A 21,239-nucleotide genomic window follows, 5' to 3' on the forward strand; every position below is an offset into this window, starting at 1 on the left:
AGGCTTATCAGTGTTCATGAGCACATCTTACCATTCTAAAAACAACATTGTTATCTGATTGATTCTATTGTTACAGAGGTAGCCAGGTAAAACTGTTTGGGTTTTATCAGCATCTTGAATCTAAAATTGGAATTAAAGTGACATTGGAATTAAAGGAGGGGACTGGAAATCACCGTCAAATTATATTTTGCTTGTTTAAAGAGATTTGGTCTGGCTAGAGTCTTATATTCCACTCATGATTCTAAAGATGTAAAGGTTGAAGCAGAGAGAGAGAGAGTTCTGAATATTCAGAAGACTTTCAAAAATATAAATTACATTTGCTCTTGAATGCCTTTTCAGGTCTCTGGATTATTACCTTTGTATGGATGGAGGCTATGTGACCATTGCATCATAATCAGAAATAAAAATGTGAAACATTTTCCCAAGAGCCAGTGTGGTGTAGTGGTTAAGAGTGGTAGACTCCTAATCTGGTGAACTGGGTTTGCGTCTCCACTCCTCCATATGCAGCTGCTGGGTGACCTTGGGCTAGTTACACTTCTCTGAAGTCTCTCAGCCCCACTCACCTCACAGAGTGTTTGTTGCGGGGAGAGGAAGGGAAAGGAGATTGTTAGCCGCTTTGAGACTCCTTTGGGTAGTGATAAAGCGGGATATCAAATCCAAACTCCTCCTCCTCTTCTTCTGTCTGGTGATGTAGTAATGGGGAAAAGCTGCATATCTTGATTTCTTCCCACCATGCAGCTGCCAGATAACAATGGGGAGAGAGGAAAGGGGATTTCAAAGGCAGTTAGAAAGCATCAACATCAAGGGTAACCAAAGCTGTGCCCTCCACATAATGTGGGCTAACTTTCATCATCTCTCAGGGTTGCCATGCTGGTTATGTGATGGGAGCTATAGTTCACAACTTCTGAAGGGCAGCTACAATGCTGTGTCACTATGATGCTACTTTTTAGTAGGATGGATGGCACAGAAGAGCTTATTTAATTTCTTAATCATTAGCACCACTAAAATATTTTTCTTTTCTTGTTTAGCTCACAGGTGACAACAAATTAGCTAACCTGCAGTATTGTTTTTCTTCTAGGTTAACAAACCAATTGCACATTTCAACTGCAGCATAATTGCTCTCTTTTTTTGGCTATTGCCTACCAAGATTTCTTACTTCTCCAGAATTTAGTATTAATAATATAACACATTCATAGTGTTTGTAATATGGTGAAGGATAGCAATTCCTAATGAGACTGCTGTCGGAAACCTAATTACTTAAATCAGAATGATAAAACTGTTCACTTATCCTATGTTTATACTGGTGGATCAGGCTTATTTTATGAGGTTCATATTTTTAGCCTACTGCATTATCTCTTATTTTATATTCACAGGTTGATGGAGTGGAGGAAAATGAATTTAATTTAAAGTTTAAAGCCTATTTTACGGTTATATATTTGCCTTCTTTTAACAGCAACTATATTTTCTTTCTCATACTTATGTCTGCCTGAGGGTTAAAAACTTGTATTTCTCTATTACAAACAACCTGGCAAAAATGTTTGTGTTAACTATTTCATACCTTCCTCCAGATTTGCTAAAACAGAAAAAAAACTGGTAGTGTGAAAAGCAATTTTGCTGCCTACACTCAAGGGAGCAGTGGCTTTGAAATGTGTGGATATTTCTGTCTAAAAGCTGCATGTTGGTATGGTGCTTTGACTGAAGCTGACAAACTGCTCAAACGTGAGAAAAAGAAGTCTGGGCTTTAGATGCCGTGAAGTCCATTAGATTGGATCCAGAGTTAGTCATCCTTAAGCTAACTTAAGTCCCATTGATTTCATGGGGTCTCCTTTAAGGATGACTCACTTAGGCTCCAAACCATTGCTTTTCCTGATATGGGAGATTCCCCAGAGCGATGAGAGCATCAAATTCATCAGATTTGTATCATAGTGATCACTTATAAATTTTATTTATTCTGTGTGAAAAAGAAATGGAAGGAAGGAAAGGAGGGAGATTGTAAACATGTTGGCTCCACAGTCAATGTATTTGCACCAAACTAAAAAATCCCAATGAATGTCACCCATGTGGACAGCCCCCCCCCTTACATGGAGATTTGGCATAGGGAGAAAATGCCACGTGTTAAGTGAGTGACTTTTAGAAACCTTAGACTAGGGAGCTCTGAAAGGTAAGACAAAACAAAAAAAATGTGTTGTGTGCACTGCTAGTCTGCAAAATTCCTTGGTCACCAGTGTCCTGACAGAAATTTAAATTTCTGCCCACTGTTTAGCTCAAGGGTATCTTTCTATGGATGTCCGGGAATGGTTTGCTGATACAGTGATAATCATAAAAGGGGTGGGGGGGAATGTGCTTGAGTTTTCTTTCTTTACCTTGCCGGGTGGGGAGAATTCAGCTTCTAGCACCAGAAGGTTCAGAACAATATATTGCTGCATTTCCCATTAGATTGATGTAGTGAATTATACCTAAACCATCCACTAAGGGGAGTGTGATGCTGGATCAGCCTTTCTGGTTTCTATGACAACAGAAGGGAGTAGAGTCTTCCAAGCTGAGAGCGCTCACTGAAGCAGGTGCTGGGTTACATAGCTGTTCCAAATCTGCTGGATTCTATGGAGCAGCAAGCCAGGCTGTTTCCTATTTTTGCAACACCTTGATTCCCCGAAGCTCAGTAAACTGCAACAGCCAAGCTCCCATATATGAAGATGGTTCACCACTCGGGCTCTATACAGTCCTTTAAGCAGCAGAAAGGTAGGCGTCTTTTGTCTCTCGAACGACGAGTGTTAAATCATTTGGTCTGCATGCCCTTGCAGTATTCTCAAGCTTCAGCATAGTGGCTGCTGAAAGCATCCAAAGCACTGTGCAATGCAGGCACCTTTTAAACTCTTGCATCAACTTAAAAGGTTCTTTTACTTTTGACAATGGAATAGTTCTCTGGGTAAAAAAAAAAAAAAAGGATCCCTCTTTACTATATTAAATAGTTTGTTTTTCTTGAGCGGCTTAAGAGGATCCAAGTTGTATACCAAAAATCATTCAGAAATCTGTTTGCCACAGGAAATTCATTCTTTATACAGTTGCAAAGCTCATGGTCATGGGCACACATACACAAGAGACCGACACTGCAGTCATTGAGCATTGAAGAATTTTGCTATCACTGTATTTATGTCATGGAATTGAATTTGGCTTTGTAGACTTGAAAATGGCAAGTAGACTGTTTTCCTGCCTTGCAAGCATGCTGGTACAGTTTCTGTGTTCGGCTGTAGAAACATTTTCAGTAGCTGATCAACCCAACTTTATTCAAGATTTTACCCCTCTTCTGCTGATTGAACTGTATTCCTGCTATCTCCTTTTTGGAAAGATGTGGTCTAGCTTGTGGTGCAGAGGGGAAGAATGCTGTGTGGATGAGCATGCCAGGGGTGATCTGAATGATCTCGTGGTTCCATTCCATCTCTTATGGTTCTATTAACCTTTGTATTTCCAGCAATGTCTTGAAAGGAAATTGAGTTGTATTTTCATGGGAAGTGCATCGATGCTGCACATTTGTATGGGGTTAATTTCTCCAGCACTTTCCAGTGTGCTGAGTGCGCTCCAAAATCCTATCGTCTTTCATCTTCACAACAACTAATCCAGTTTTTGCCGAGAACTGAGGTTGCGAGATACAGACTTAGGGCATCCAATGATAGAGAAGAGAAAGTCAAAAAATCTCCGGAGCCTACCCTGTTTGCTAAGTGAGACTAGCTCTCAGGGCCCCCCCCCCCATAGCTGTTCAGAGTACTTTTTTTCCTTTTTTCCTTTCTTTTTTATATGCGTTATTGGTTTAAAAAAAAACTGTGTAACATAAGTAACCAACAGAAAATAAAAACAAAGAGTAATAAACATTCATTCCATGTTTGGAGTACTTTCATTTTAATTTTAATTTCTAAAAAGGGGACAGTCTAGGAAGTTGTGTCCCCCAGTACCACCACAATGTTCTTGAGGGAACTTTTAGAGCAGTATGTGAAGTGTTGTGGGCTGCAGGAGAAAAAATGAATCAAAAGTCACCACATTTTCCCTTTGCCAGAAGGATCAAAAGCTTCTTGTGGATGGAGAATACATTTTATTTGTGGAAGGTGAAGTCTTCAGTGCCAAGCCAAATATTATTTTTCTACATTAAAAAAAAACTTTTTCTTTCTGTTCTTTCCTCATTACATTCTTGCAACCATAGACCAGGAAAAATATATATGGAGGTGGCTTGATAGTCCTTTCCTATGGTGTTAGGTCGGTGCTGTGACCACCCAGAGCAAGAATGCCTTTGTCTTAACCAGTCTGTCTGACCATTTGTGAGAGACTCACTAGTGCCGGGTGGAAGTTAGTATTGCACCCGAAATCTCCAACAAGGCCCACAGAAATGACTCTTTGCCTCTCTCATACTTGTTTATAGTTCTTTCCTAATTTAAGGAAATGGTCTGCTTACAGAAAAGTCATGGTCCTGCAGCAAGGTTGGGGAGACTGTGACCCTCCAGATATTGTTAGACTCCAGCTTCTGTCAGGCCTGACCATGGACAGTGCTGGCTGGATCCTGATGTAAGTTGGAGTCCAGCAGCATCTGCAGAGCCACTGGTTCCTCATCCCTGCTCTACAACAATGAAGTGTACTCCTGTTCTGCTGGTGTAGTGGCACTTCCATTTACTCACCACTACCACCACCTCCAGGGGTGCCTGGCATGCTCTGGTCCATAGGGTCACGAAGAGTCGGACACGACTGAACGACTGAACAACAACAAAAACCACCACCTCCTTGCCAGATGTTTTCTGAAGGGTCCTCTGATGTCAGGGACTGGTTGGATACAAAGGAATGATGGGGGGGAACCAGCTGGGGAACCCCCAAGGGAAGAAGGCTCAGAGCCCAGGGAGTGTTGGTGGGATGATAATGAGTGGTCAGAGGGAAAAGACTGGGAGGAGGTGGTGTCTCAAGCTGAAGAGGTAACAGGGCTTATTGAGCCAGGAGAGTCTGTGGCAGAAAGAAGTCCAGAATTAGAGACAGAAGCTGAAGCAGGGGAGGAGGGAAGCCAAGAAGCAGAGACGGGTCAGGCTTGTGAAAAGGCACACGTTGCAGTGGGAGGGGGGAAACACAAATTCCCCTCCCCCTGATCTCCCACAACCAGGAAAGGCATGAAGCAGGAGGAGAGACAGGTAAACAGGCAGAGGCACCGATCGCTTGGAAAGCACCTTGGAGAGGAGGAGGGAGGAGACATAGCCGGCTGTGGGGGAGGGGAGCAGGACCTTTAGTCTTGGCAACTGCTTCATGAGGGCAAGACCTGAGTTGCTGTGCTTGTGACTCCTGTGCAGATCCTGTTTTCCTAATAGAGTTAACTCCGGCTTGTTTGGTGTGATTTACTGCTGGCTTGTTCCTGTCACCCAATGCTCTGGAGCTGCTTTTGAGAATGTGTAGGGGGCTGCAAGGGAGAGGAGGAGAAAGTTCCATTTCGCTGGTGAAAGTCAAGTGAAATTCACAAGTGAATTTTGCTTAACCTGCCATCCCGTCTTACGGCATATGATAGTGGGCTCTTATACCAATAGTTGTGTGTGGGAAAGAATGCACATGGCAGACACTGAGTGCCTCATAGCAAATTCCATAGAAACAACCATTATCGTTGAGATGAAAAAACTGTAGTACCAAGTCTGAGGTGTATATATAGTATCAAGATCTCCTCATTGTTAGAGCAGCACAACGTGGATTCAGTGGGTACGTTTCCTGTTTTACCATGGAGAGGGATATTCGGTGCAAGAGAAGTCCAGAGCAAACCCTTCGCCACAGTACAAACCCCATTCTTTCATATGGATGCTGAGTGGCTCCTCCTGCTGGGATGGAGAACTCTGGTGCATTTGGTTGCAGCTTGGGCCTTCTCCTTTCTGTGGAGATTTCCTTGCTACTGTCTGTTTGACATAAGAATCTTTCCCCTCAGTTAACCAATTAAACGAAAGATCCACCAGAATATTTCAGTGCCGTAAATAAATGTTAAATGTAGGCTGAAAGGCCTCAAGTCAGTGATCCATTGCAACTTTTGTGACAAACCCCTTCAGTATAATCAAGAACAGCTCTTGTCAGGGTGATCCTATATACTTCCTTTGGTGTGGGGAGGGCAGTCAGTAATCTGCAGGCCATCAGCATTTGCTTTCTGTGGAGCTGTTGTTGTTTGCTGGGCTGCCTGAGGAATTTGTCTCCTGCAGGTGATGCTATGAAAGTGCCTTCGGCACTGTGGATGCTCTGTGGCCTGTATATTCCTAGGGTCTGTCTAACAAGAGCTATCCCCCCAGCATTGTTGTTTCCCCACCCAACAAGTGAAGAATCCTAGACATCTTGAAGGGTTATACAAGGGGTGGAGAACTGGTTTTAACTGGCACGCAAGATCCAGTTGTGGCCAAGCCTCTGCAGGCTGCACTTAACAGTTGGCAGAGCTTCCAGCCTAGTGTATGTCACCTAGTGTATGATGTCAGGGGGATCTGACCCTGGCTGAAGGTATACCACATTTGCAAAGTAACAGTTTGGAGCCTTTGGTCCATACTTGGCAATGAAAGCCACAGTACCACTTTAGATCCACTCAGGAGCTTAGGAGTGGATCTGACCCTGACCTAAAGCTGTGTGGCTTCTGTTTGGCACTGTACGCAAGTATTGCAGCTTTTGGCAGACATCGCATCCGCTTGGGAGCTCTGATTATTTGCTCTCAAGTGGCTTCAACCCTGGCAGCAAGGCTTACTTTATATGAATTGTGTAATCTTAGATCAACACATTAAACACTGAGGATCGTACTTTGATTTTTGCATCTTTTCTATATGGCATGCTGTGTTAGAATGTGGGATTCTTTCAAATCACATAGTTCCAAAGAATCCTACCAAAGTGTGACCAAAGAAAATAGGTTATCAGACAATTTTCTGAGGTAATCTTCACTGGTGTTAGTTGCCCAAATATTTTATTATGAATTATAAGACAGGAACACTGAGGGGTTTAATGAACAAGGAAGAAAATTAAGGCAAACATCCACAGCTTTAATTACAAAAATCATTCACTTTAGTTTTCTGTGTATTTCTGAGCCATTCATGCCATAATCTCACACTTATAAATCCAAGCTGCATGAAAAATGAAGAGAGAGAAAAGTGTCCTAAATTCTATTTATACAAAAGCTGTGATAATCTCTCTGGATTGGCCAACTGCCCCTCACAGATGTTTTCTCCATGCTTCAAAACCATTTAAACCTTGTGGTTGGCATGGGGGTAGGAAGCAAATTTTATTTGCTGGCATTGTTTAATAGGGATTTATTTGTTCATGGAAATATTAATATTTTAGCACAGAGTCCACCCAATTCTGCATATTTGCATCTCTTAGATGCAAATATATTAAAAGGAAGTCATTCCTTTTTTATCAGTACAATATTTTGTACTATGAATGGTTTAACTTTTACCATATATTTTCCAGCAAATCTTCAACTGACACATGGGAAATGTATTTTTACCGCTTGAGAGGATGGTAAAATGGGTGGTTAAAAAACAAGCATTTGGCCACACCTGATATGTGGCAAATTTTCACCTGATTATGCAGTAAATTATGTTTACCACTTAGCTCCATTGTTTCTATCCTGCTGTAAGGGGGAGAAACCTAATGCGGACAACTGGGTTACCAAATAGTTACATGCACATTGCAGTAAGTTACTGCCTAGTAAATTCTGTATTCATGCTCAGTCTTGTCCATTTCACAAAGCAAATCTATCCTACTGATATTTTCAGAGTCCATAAGCATCCATAAATTGGGTATTATAATAGCAAGAGTCCATTAAGATCCATCTGTTTTAACAATGCCATGCTGTACACACTCAAAGTGCACTTTCTTAATAGAGCAACCTTTAAATGTTAAAAATTAAAATTATATGAAACAAAAGAAGCAAGGCTTATTTAAAGACACAAACACACTGACTATTCATAGCAAGATTCCATGGTGATGTGGACCCATTTAGTCCAACTGAGCTCAATAGAACTAGAGTGGCTTAAATGTAATTCTTGCAGCATAATATTATTGAAAGACAGTTGATATTGAGGGTGGGATTCAATGAAGGTTTACTCACAACATTTACCCATGTTAGTCCATTAATTTCAGAAGGTCTACTCTGAGTAAATCATAGTTGCATACCATCCCGAGTATTTATTGATACCTTCTGGGCAGGTCACCAAGTTGCTCGGTTAAGGGCAAAGGGTGATGTCAAATTGTGCTATTGTGGTTGCACAGTGGACCTTCACTTGTGCAAATGGGACCTTCACTTCGTCTCCCTCTTACAGCCCCCTCCCCCCATCTGCACTAAAAGAGGGAAGAGAAAAAGTAAACGTCCTGTCACATCTGCTGGATCTTACCTAATGCATAGATGGCCAAGGATATATTGCAAGCCAGTGATGTCAGACTCAATAGATATACCACAAAACTAAAGAGGTGATCCCATCACAAAACATTCTGAGACTATCCAGAAAAATGTACACGTTCGTGTACCTTGTAATCAAAACCTACATAGACACAATGTCTCTTAGCTATGATCTTTCAAGGAAGTTAGGCACACACACACACACACACACACACACACACACACACAAACAAACAAGTGTCCAACAAAACAGATATTAAAGTTTTTAGGGACACGGGTGGCACTGTGAGCCTCTCGGGCTTGCCAATCAGAAGGTCAGCAGTTCGAATCCCCGTGACAGGATGAGCTAGCAGTTCAAAAGCATACCAGTGCAAGTAGATAAATAGGTACTGCTGCAGCACTTCCGTGTGCTCTGGTTTCCGTCACGGTGTCCTGTTCTGCCAGAAGCGGTCTAGTCATGCTGGCCACATGACCTGGAAAGCTGTCTGTGGACAAAAATAGGCACACTTAGCCTGAAGCGAGATGAGTGCCACACCCCATAGTCACCTTTGACTGGACTTAACTGTCCAGGGGTCCTTTACCTTTACCTATTAAAGTTTTTAAGCAAAAACAGATCAGCTTCCACCTTCTCCAGCTTCTCTTACGTGAATCAAATTGTGTTGTAGCAGCCATCACCTTGCTTTAAAACTTATATATGGTTTTTAGCGATTAACCACATCCTACCACCCAAAGCAAACTTTTCCAAATTCTGTTTGAAGCTTTAAAATTGTGTGTGTGTATTCTGAACTGTAACTTATTTGTAGTGGTGGAATGTTTTCTTCTAGACACATAGACACAATCTGCTAAAGGTTCAGTGGCTTTGAATTTGCTTACTTTTGAGACCACTTCCTTTCTTATGTTCTCTTAGATCTTTTGGATGTGGGGAGAGAGGCATTCTGGGAGGTTGCCTTCACAACTGTGATGTTCTGCCTTTGCATGGTTTGTGTCTAAAGTCTGGCCTGAATATTCTCCCAAGTCATTCCTGGTAATTTGGTCTTGGACTTTAAGGGCTGTTTTGAGGAAGCAATTTCAGTAATTTTGGTAAATTGTCATCACTTATCTGGAAAATACAAGGACATAGGAGACAAAAAAGATATCTATTTTAGAAACAAATCTCATATTTGATGTAGGCATGTGTGTATTAGTGAAAAATGTGTGCCATAGTGCATACATTAAAATAACATACAAAAATGCACTCTGTTAGGCAAAAATTGTTTGCAAAGATGTATATACTAAACAAAATTGCTAACAAAATGTGTAATATTAAGAGAAATGCCCAGGAATAGGCATTTAAAAAGTCAGTTTTTTTTTTAAAAAAAGTTATTTTGATTATGCTGTAATTCTTAGCTTTGTTTAAAAGGCAGGAGAAGTCACTAGATATATCTATTAATTCACAATGCTCTTTCTATTCTGTTGCTCTACCCTCACATTTTCATAAGGTCCATGTTAAATCGCTTTTTTTATTGTCAGCCAATAGACAAAGCTGTGTTCTTTTAGAACCATTCAACATAAATAATCATACTGTTGTTTCCAAGGTGCCTGGTACAAATGCTTCTATTTCCCCCCCGGAGAATTTAATAGAAGGCATCTTATTGCAACTGTAAAAATGGAAATTTTACTATCTTCTACATTCTGAGGCAGGAAAGATGCATTCAAAGGGAAAGCATTTGTGACACCCTCGTAAGCTGCGTGTGAATCTCTGTTGCCAAGCTCTGTAAGAGTTTTTGAACAGAAGTTCAGTTCTCTGCATCAAATTTAGTCACAAATAACAAAAATCTTCAGCTCGCTATGTACATAAAAATGATAGCTGCCAGGACAGGCATTGCAATATCTAGGGGTCTGGGTAATATTTTCTGGGCAAGGCATGCACTGGCAGTGAGTATGGGGATAGGAGCACAGGCAATAGTGGCAGGAAGGTGCAACAGGTTCACTGACCCACTGCTGCTCATTTACAGTATTAGGGATATTGCAGAAGCTGAAGGATAACTGTGAGTGGAAGTGGATGGAGCAGTGCAAGTACTGGAGAAGAAGCCATTCTCTTCTTCTGCTTACCTAACCTCCTGTTATTGCTCAAAGTGGCAGTTCTGAAGGTTTCCCTCACACCTTACCTTTCTTGTTTGGGTAGGAGCCACCACCTCAAGTTACCTGGAGCACCCTGAAGCTGTGGTTCAGCAGAGCAGCGTGGGGTGAGGAATCCCAAGGAGGGGAATCTTAAAACAACATTTTCTGAGGGTGGGGAGTGACATATTGACTTGCCCGCTTTTGTCTCAGCTGCGGCACCACTAGAATGCACCCGCTGAGCAATGGCTAAGAGGCATGGCTTCCCCAAGACCGAATGTGGTTCCATAGCCCTGCTCTACCCTGTCAGTGACTGACTGGTGCTGGTGTCAGTTGAGAATCTGAATCTCCTTCTCCCACATAGTTGAGGTGCCCTAGCAGTGCTACTTGGCAGCCTTTAGTAGGAAACTTCACTTCTGTAAGGGCACGAAGAAATTGACTGCGGTTTCCATGTGCTGTGCCAGGAATGGCATTTGTAAAAGAAAACGCCTCTCTGACTTTTTATTGGATTCATTAAGCAATTCTATACGTACATTTCCAAATTTATGACACAATCCATTTTCCTCGTTGCCTGTAAACATAGCTGCACATATGGCAGGCAACTCATAAAAGGGCACGTTGATCCATATTCTCCTTCCTGATTTTGCTGGCTATTTCTTTCTTCAACGGGAGGCACTCCCATGCCTCACTTGCAAGCAAACCACTTGTTACATGTGGAGCTATAGCCTGATTGCTCTGTTTAGCTTCGTGTTGCTTTGGATGGGTGCAACTGAGAGCAGAGAAGCAGGGCGGGTTGTGTCTGTTTCCTTGGCCATCATTTCACTGCTCCAAATGAGCCCCTAACTTCATGGCTTTTCCTTCCACTGAGGTTTACATTGGATGTTAGCAGATTTGGAAGTACTGTATACCATAGGGCAAAAGATACCAAGGGGGTAGCATTTAGACTAGGTACGTACGCAGGAAACAAGTTGAGTTACCCCTTGCTCCTGCTGCTTCTTTTGAACTGCACAATTGTGGGGGAGGGCATTTAGAGAAGGGAAGTGGGCTTATTAGGCAGAAGCTTCTTCATTCTCAACCACCCTTTCAGATTTTTTTTAATGCCTCCAAGCTATAGTTACACACCTTTGCACTTATTATGCAATCTGGCTTATAGAGAGAGAAGATGCATACATACTACAGGTGCTCTGGGCAGCTGGATTTCTCTATCGGAGACATGGGTAAGTTTCTCACTGGAGGTAATGACCAGTTGTGTTGTCATGCATCTAGCCAAGGGCCATGGTTTTTTAAGTAAAAAAAAAATGGGGAGATAAGGAGCTCTAATCACCTTCATGTTGAAGATGGGCTAGAAAGAATAAACCGAAATGGTAAATTTAGTGTATAAAATTTAACACACCTAGCATAAACTTGTAGTACAAGTATTACCATCCTGGCAAATCAAGGTCTCTCAGTAACCTTTTACAGTTTCTGTGGCATCTTTTTCAGAAGCAGTATTTTAAGAGGTTATTTTTTTTTTTGCTGGTGTCTACTTGTCCTGTAAACCGTTTCCCTCTCCTTCCAAGCTATAATTAAAAATATTAATATCTCTTGGCTAGGCAGAAGTGGTCATGGAATGACACACTGGGGGAATTCTGGGAAGTATCTGAAAAGCAGACACAACAGCTTTAAAGCTTGAGCTTTGAGTGATTTTGTTTTCCAAGGGCAAGAGCTAAATAATTGCACAGTGCGCTGGCTGTGACTTTTTCATACCGCTCGCAGGATAATTAAACGTATACATAGAACAATGCTCGTTAGGAAGAGGGTGAATGAAAGTTAACTACACCAATTTCACAAGGCCAAAACCTGATTGCACAAGACTAAAGCAACAGTATATCAATTGGCAAAGGTTTTCAGCTTGTTCCCCAAAGCTCTCATTTAATACACATTCAGCTAATATTTGAGCATTTGGACACTTGCATGTAAACTGAGTTCATCAGTAAGCAGCAGCTTCTTTCTGAAGCTGACCTTGTATGAATGAATGAATGAATGAATGAATGAATGAATGTGTAGGGTATGCAAGTTTACTATCATAAATAGTATGGCCTAATGTAAAAAGTCTATTGAGGTATGTTTGGTGAGGGGGGCCTTCAAGGGATGAGGAAAGCTTGTACAGTCTTGCCACTTGGTTTTTCTTTTACTGTCCTAAATGGGCACTCATGCAGTACAGAGGGAAACATTTGTCCTGGTACAAGTTCTTTAAAAAAATAATAATATAGCAAGCCCTAACATGAGTCAACAATTTTATGGACATAGTGCAGATGAAGAACATGTTTCTTTTTTGACATTACTTCTGCAGCATATTTATTTACTTAACATATTTTATATTCTGGCTTTTAGGGGAGCCATCTGAAGGTGATGTACAACTAAAAGACAACCCGTTGAAATACATTTGAGTGGCAAAAAATAAATAAATTCAGAAACATCTCAGGAATCAGTGGTATAAAAACACTGTAAAAGAACGGCTGGCAGTAATAAACGAGTCTTTCTTCAAAGGTCTGTGCTATAGGAGACTTTTGTCAGTTTGTAGAAAAGCCATTCCACACCTGGGGAACCATCGCTGAGAAGACCCTATCCCTTGTGCCCATCAACCTAATAGATTGTACTTGTTGACACTCAAATAAGGTCTCTGTAGGTTAAAATAAAATAAAAAACTGGCAGAATCAAACCATTTATATCCAGCCAAAGCACACCAATTACTCCTGGTGGTCACACAGCCATGACTTAATCTCATTACCCAGACTGAATTCTTGGAAACCCACTCGGACATTTTATGTTCTATTAAGTAAACTAAGTAAATAAATAAATAACCTCATAGCAATGTCAGATGTAGTTGGAGGGAGAAAACAGCACTGGGTTCAATCTTAGAGGTCAATGGAATACAACCAAAGGGCTTCAGAGGGCCCAGGGCACATCTATACACAACCTTAGAATGAGGTAAACAAGTTGCCTTCAAACTTTCTACGTTATGGGAAACCTTTTTACAGCAATGTTTCTTCAAAGATACTGCTTTGTATGGGCGTAACACCCTGGGAACATGTTGGCGGGTGGACACCGAGTTCATGCCAGATTCTTGCCAAATTGCCGAGCATCTCCACCATGTCATGTGAAGTAACAGTGAAGTAACAGTGCAAGTAGAACACACCTACTGCCCAACTCTTATTATATATCATTTTGCGTCAAACATTTTTGTTGTAATGCCTAGCTGACTTCAAAATAATTTTCTACTTTGTTTCTCTTAAGTGTTAAATTAGTGATTTTGTGAATTATCAATTTTTAATAACTCATAATTGTTTTTTATCTGCTGAGCCTAACAGGCCGTGAGACTCAGGGAAAATAGCTGCCTAATGCCTCACTTAAAATGAACCAAATTGACTCATTTTTAAAAAAAGCCAATTAATACTGAAAAGGCTGCCTCAGATACTTTCCATAAACAGTAAATTGAATTTATAAAGCGCTATCATTCATCAGAAGGAATAGTGTAAAGCTTTGAACAGCAAATATTTTGGACTTAAAGTCACATTATTATAATAAATAAAAACCTTTAATGTTAAATATTTAAAGTGCTTGGACCTCACCAGCAGAGCATGTAATGAATCTTTTTAAAGTATGTGGTGAATTAACTATCATTAATTCAAGTGAATATTCCAAAATGTGTGTAAGAAGTAGGGATTAAAATCCCCCAAGGTTCAGTGCTCTCTTTTTTTGCAAGAAATGAGGTGCTGGTACTCCTATGCTGATACACACCCTGTGGGTCCCAGCACAAAATGGCTTCCATGGGTAGCACAAAAAGACCTTCTGGTTCTCTGTACTGGTGAGGACTGTCACAAAAAAGCCCTGCCCAAGGTTATTCCTTTATTGCAGGGACAGGTCCATGGGACTCTGAAAATGCCACACCCCCTCTCCAGCTGTCCCACTGTCCCCCTGACCACACACTCCACTCGTCCTGCTTCACACACCCTTGGGTGTCTTTCTTGGCTGGAATATCTCTTGAAGCTCTGACGATGCCTCTTGCTTGCCTGAACGGAGGATGGAGGGTTGCATGAAGAAAGCAGTGCACTGAGCAAAAGTAATATTTGCATTTGTTGCTCCACCCACTTTTGCCTCTAACCCCGCCCACCAGCATCATGGGGCCCACTGGAAGCGATGTGGCCCTCAGACTGAAAAATATTCTCCACTCCTCCTTCATTGTACTGTGGATTGTTCTGCCCTCCATGTCACTTTTTATGAACTGTACAAAATGAGAAATGGGGTGTAGATGGGTTCTGATGTCTTTGGCGGGACTGGCCCCACCCCCTGGATGTCCATAGACTGATGCAGACATCTGCATAGAGAAAGCTTCCCCACTGTGCTCCTTCAGCACCTGCAGAAGCTATGCCTAGAGAGCAATTGAGCAGGACTATAGAGGCAGGCACAGTATAGGACCCATGTGGAATAAAGGGTGCCTGCCTGTCTGCCTTAAAGACTTGCAGCATCTGCTCACATTGACTCACTTAGGCAGCCAGGCCAGGACCAAAAGAGGATGTACCTTTCTGGAGGCCGACGAGGGACAGGACAAATTGTAGGCCATTTGAGAAGGGGGTGGGGAACCAAAATCTGGCATTTCAGCAGCTCTGTGTGGCGTCATAGTGTTTGTAAGCTGCTTACCATATGGATAGGCCTGATTACAGACAGAGTTGCCATGCCAGCATCAGTGGCTGTTAGGACTGCGTGCCCTAGCAAAGTACACTTGGGCTTATCGACATATTAAGGAGTTTATAAGCTTCCACGCAGAGTTGGCATGATATACAAGGTTTTTCTTGGTGACACCCTGCCCAAATTGGTCCGGAGAACATAATGTTAAAATTGTCCCTAAGCATTATCTAGATCAGAACTGCCATCACTTTTCTTTTCTTTTCATTTCATTCCATGCAATATTTCGTCCAGCCCTAGGAATCATGGACTCCAAAAGGCACCTCATCCAGCCCCATTTGCTACAATGGAGTGTCCTGTGTCGAAACCATTTTTTTTAATTTTTTTTAGGTGGAGTTACCCTGTGCCTTTTATAGAAAAATTGCATGGGGAAATAGTAGCATCCCACAATTCCACTATGTAATCTGTGCCACTGCTGAATCCATTTTCTCACAAGAGAATGGCCTTAAAGCTCCAAGACATTTTTGGGCTTTGTTTTTACTGCCAGGCTTCCTGCATTTGACAAGCATTTCTATTATCTGTCCTCAGGAGGGCTTGGCTAACTGCCTACTTTTCTCTCCAGACCCTTACATGTAAAGGTCAAGGGAAATTGTTTCAAAGCCAATCTCCATCTCTCTCTCTCTCTCTCTCTCTCTCTCTCTCTCTCTCTGTGTGTGTGTGTGTGTGTGTGTAAAAGCACTAGGATTCAATGGGATGAATACCAGGGTGCAGTTTGTCTACTGGCAAGGGATGCATGATTTCTCCCTGTTACCTTAAGTGTCTTTGTCAACCTCTAATTGACAGGATCTGTCAACCTCTAATTATTCTGTGATCGCGCAAGCAGCTGTATCCCTGTTGCAGTTGAGAAACACTTCAAAGGATTTGAAAAGGAAGTTGCAACATCTCTACTTCCCAGCTAGCTAACAAATCTGTATTCTTCATTCCTGTGGTAATATATAATACATTGCATTTGAAAGCCAGATGACTGCAGTGCTAATGAAAAATTGAAAATAATCCTCTGATATTGGCAAAACAGCTGCATGGGGTGAGTCCAGTTGAGCATGGGCACTGCAGCTATCTTTTAATCTGCCCCCCCCCTTTGTATAATCCTCTACACTACATTTAGGCACCCCAGTGGCAGGCACAAACTAAAGCATTTCTGGAACTCATTCAAAAATCCACTTCAAGGAGAAGAACTTGCAATCCTATGCATCTGCTCAAGTTTGTAAATCCCACTGAATTCAGTGGGGCTTTCTTCCCAGTTAGTGGGACTGTGATTGCAGCCTCATTCTGCTATGTTTTTCTGTGCTACTAGGACATTTCCAGGATATGCTGAGCAATCACAATGGACCTCAGTTTCGGAGTTAGCAGCATGGGCTTTCAGGGATGCTGACACTGAATTAATGTTAATCACTTCAATGAAGCAATATTATTGAAGCAAAGCCTGTGGCTCCTAGACTTTCTTTCCTATTAATGGAAAGTGGCTTTGAAAGTCCTTGCTTGAGGTAAAGTTAGCCAGAGGTTTAAGTGGAACCACACAGATAAATTTCCATCTGATTTAAAATGTAACTCACAGTCTGAGTAAGGTAAAAATAAATAAATCCAGGGATTGCTACATGGTGCCCTTCAGGTGCTGTTACACTACAACTTCCATCATCTTGGACTATTTACTATGCTGGTTGGGGCTGATGGGAGTTGGAGTCCAGCATCTGGAGAAACACAATGCCTCCCCTTCTGTTTAATTGGTTCTCCCGCTTGGACTATTGCTTCTCTGTCTGATTTCAGGAAGCCCCTCCCTCCCATTGTGTGACTCCTGAGTAAACCTAGGAGCAACACCCAGGGCTGGGTTTTGGTAGTGTTTTGTAAAATGGCACCCTGTTTGAGGCGAAAATCTGGCTGCCCCAAATGGATCTTCTCAATTTTGTGTCCTTTCGGCACGGCACCCTGTGTGAGGGAACCGCATGGACCACCCTAAATCCAGTGTTGCAACACACTTTATTATGCGTACCCTCCAATGTTCTACCAATTAAAATTGGGATGTGCATCTTTCCGTACTGTGCTCCTGTATGAGCCAACTGGGGCTTCCCTGCCCCACCCCCCTGTCTCCATTACTGGTGGCAGCAAGCTCAGTGAGTGCTGCACTGGTACCTCTTCTTCCCTGTCATTGTCCTCATGCAGCAGCATTAGGCAGAAGAGGCGTGATGTCTGGGCCCAGTGGGGGCAGCCTGGTCTGTGCCATTACTAGCTCCACCTCCATGGGCTCCTGCTTGGCCGCCTTCTTTCACTGAAAGGCAAGCATCTTTCGGTGTCAAGCTCTTGCAGGAGCTAGCTGACTCAGATAAGAGAGTAGCACTGAAAATGGGACATTCCAGGATCCAGTCAGAAGCCAGGGTGGCTTTTTTTAATTCTGGAATGTCCTGGTCAAATTGGGATGGTTGACAGGTATGATATGTGCCATTCTTTCTTTTAAAATGCTTGGGTGTGGTTTCTTTTAAAACACACACACACACACACACACAAGCGCGCGCACACACACTGATCACCTCCTAGCATTAGACCAGGTATGTCCAAAGTCCATTTTGGGGGCCTAATCCGGCCCACCTGTCAATTTAATCCGGCCCCTGTGGCAGTATATGTCCTGGGGCTCAACAACTTTTGATGGTCCCCACGCATGTTCACTTCATCAAATCTGGCCCTATTTGAAAAAAGTTTGGGCACCCTTGCATGACTAGACAGTCAACATACCAGTTTAAAGTAGACAAGACAGCAAAAACATAAAACAGTTTAGCAAAACCCCATCCCACCATATTATAAATGACAACTTATTTATAGCAGGCTATAACATTTTATCCAGAAGCAGTCATAGTTAACTAATCCGTGTCACCCGGATTAAAATTTAAGCCTTCCTAAACTGAAATGTTTTCATCTGCTGGTGAAATGCAGAGAGGAGGGTAGCCAAGCTCATGTTTCCCAGGAGCATCTGGTTGACCGCAGGATGTTAGGCGAGATGAACCTTGGATGGAAGGGGCTCATGGTTGGGTTTATGGGGTGTTTGTTTTGGTAGACTATTCCCACAATTTGAATGCTGCTAATGACTAAACCCTGTTCTGGGCTCTCACTGAAGTAAAGAACGGGATGTAAGGGCTGTTCAGAAGAAAAGCCTCCACATGTTTGTGTGGGTGAGGAGTGGGACCAGGCCCATTGCATACATATCTTGAATGGCTACATGTATGGTGTCGCAAGCATTAGCGGGTGGGGCTGGTGGCATGTGGCAGCTGGTGCATCAACACTGGGATGGAGCTTGTGGGTGTGGTTGTTTTCTGAACAACAGCCCTATTGAATAGGCTTTTCTGGTTATTTTAATCCATTTGGGAGGAGTATGTGAGGGACTTCACTCGCTAAAGTAGGCAGAACCCAGGCCATAGTCATAATGGATATGTTGTTGTTGTTCAATCGTGGCCGACTCTTTGTGACCCCATGGACCAGAGCACGCCAGGCACCCCTACCCTCCATTGCCTCCCACAGTTTGGCCAAACTCATGCCAGTCGCTTTGAGAATACTGTCCAACCATCTCATCCTCTGTCGTCCCCTTCTCCTTGTGCCCTCCATCTTTCCCAAAATCAGGGTCTTTTCCAGGTTCTGATCAATCAAAGGAAGTGACAAAATCTGGTGTGATAAGCTTGTGGCTTCTTCATTATCATATATAAAAATCTTGAATGAGGCAAATGACAAGATGTTGTCCAAGGCAAATGATAAGCTGTCACTCACCTCTCCCCCTGTTCTATGTGCATGACTTGGCTGGATTGGCAGCTGAATCTTACTTCCACACTGGTGCTCAAGCATCCTCCTCTAAGACAGCAGGCAAGTTTAGCGGATGCAAAAAAGGCCATGTGGCATAAACAAAGCTTTTGCCCTCCAATACCTCCCTGCTGCTTCGCAACCCCCACCACTTTCTGCCTGAGACAGGTTGCTCACTCTCCCCAATGGTAGGGTCGGTTTCGGAGGTGTCTTTTGCCTTCTGATATGACTTGCTGCCGATTTTCATTAATAACGATGCTGGAAGCAGTAGTGTTGAACAATAATGAACTATTCATGTCCCTCCTAGATGAACAAGAAATGATAGATTGCCCTGGTTTCTAATGAATTTTCTGCAGTAAATTGTCAAAGAGAAATTAAAATTTGAATCGCTCACTAATAGACAAATTGCCCTAAGAGAAATTAAACTGGCCGTTCTGGTGATTGAGAGAAAAACACAATTGTTCCCAAGTGTCTCACAGCATTGGAACAGAAGTAGCCTCTGTTTTTATGAGCCTCTTGAGGTTGGTGCCAAACCTTAACACAGAGAAAATAAGAGTACAGTATTGCTGTAATGGATGGTTTGTGTGGTTAAAGTGACTGCCAGAAAAAGAAGCCTTTAATATGGAAGTGCAAAATGTGAACAGGGAAAAACGCTGCAAATTTTTATAGGCATTGTAGTTTGATAAAAGGAAAGTATAAAAAGATTATCCCAGGCACAATCTGCTGCAATCCAGTTCCCTGACAACAGTTTGCTTTCTTGCCTTCCTATTCCAAAGTTGTGTTGTACAGAGGGACATTTGGTACCTAAAGATGATGGGACCTATGCCATCTCTAGCCTTCCCTACTGCCAGTTTTCCTCTTCCATAACACCCACTCCACAAGGTGACTTTGGGAAAGTAAGGAATGGAGGAAAAGGAAGAATCCCACATTAGGACTGAAGGAGCCATAATTCTGGAGAAGCATCTCACAAATGGCTCTTTAGGACAATGACTGCACTGTTGGCTTTTTACAAGCTCCAGCTTGTGATGCCATTGACACAGGTACATGAGGCTTGGTGCCAGATAGATTTTCATATTTTCCTTTCATGTTTTTAACACCTCCTCCTCACAGGAATGAGCTGCAGGTATCATGATTTATAAAAGGCTGGGATGAGCATGCGCAGATTTAAAATGGAATATATCTAATATTTATTTATTAAGGATGGGATTCATCTAATGAGCCCTATCAGTGGAAAGCCTGCAGAAGGACCCCATGTGTGTGCAATGGAGCTTTGCTTTCTTCTCCCCCTGGTTTTCTCCTGGACTCTCCAAAATTCACTATTGGGGGTGAGGAGCTTGTAAGAACCCATAGAACAATGCATACAAGGAGATGAGTGGGGATCATTTTGTCCAGCAAGATGAAATGCTTGCACAGATGGGACAATTGGAAGAATGCTGTGTTAAAGTCTACCTCCCCACCTTTCCTCCAAGGAGCTAGTATACATGGTTCTTCTGCTTCAAAATGTGTCTGTACATCAACCTTGTTGAAGTAGGTTAAGCTCAGTAAGGTGACCCAGTGAATTTCATGGCTGAATAGGGTCAGAACCACTACACCATACGGTCTCCCACACACTCTTGTACACTGTTAATTCAAGTATAGTATTGTACCATTGTTAGATAGAAAGGAGTACAAATATATAATTCTAGTGTTGCAGATAAATTTCTTAACACTGCAGCCTAGTAGAAAATAATGCCTATAAACACAGCTCCTGCAGTAAATACCCAATTGCAGATGTTGTGTTGATACCACAACTGTTCCAATTACTACATGATAATTTGAAGAATGTACCGTGTGACTATAGGATCATCTCAAGGAAGGCACAGAGGATGCAACAGGATGTAAATCCCATGGGATTGGGAGCAACAACACTTTCCCCACATATTCTTTTATTACTTGCTTTGGATAAACACAAGGCTGCGTATCTGCAATTCGTTTCATACTAAACAAATTAGCTATTGTAATCAAAACATTACAATATGAGATAAGGCAAAAATTAAAACTGGTATAGAATGTTACCGTAATCTTCCTGCTATCACAACAAAACATTAGCACTTTAACACAGCAATTCTGTGCACACTTAGTTTGAGATAAGTCTCACGGTGTCTTACATAAATCTTACTCTTAAATAAGTGTGTTTAGGATTGCAGCCAAATTCTTTTTGTGTGCTGAATGTAATTTTGCATTCACCTTCAATTATTTATGGAATTTTACAGTATAGGTATTTTACAGT

At 42.1% G+C, this 21,239-nt stretch overlaps 1 protein-coding gene across 1 annotated transcript in view; it reads left to right on the top strand.

Annotated features, from left to right (window-relative positions):
• Positions 1-2,522: 2,522 nt before the first annotated feature.
• The window catches only part of ANO3 (anoctamin 3), a 156,356-nt gene continuing 137,639 nt past the window's right edge, over positions 2,523-21,239 (top strand). Inside the window, 1 exon segment of the mRNA XM_033151028.1 lies at positions 2,523-2,739. Coding sequence (XP_033006919.1) covers positions 2,688-2,739 — 52 coding nt within the window. The 5' untranslated portion in view covers positions 2,523-2,687.

Source organism: Lacerta agilis, chromosome 1, assembly GCF_009819535.1.
Source record: "Lacerta agilis isolate rLacAgi1 chromosome 1, rLacAgi1.pri, whole genome shotgun sequence".
In the NCBI taxonomy this organism is placed as follows: Eukaryota; Metazoa; Chordata; class Lepidosauria; order Squamata; family Lacertidae; genus Lacerta; species Lacerta agilis.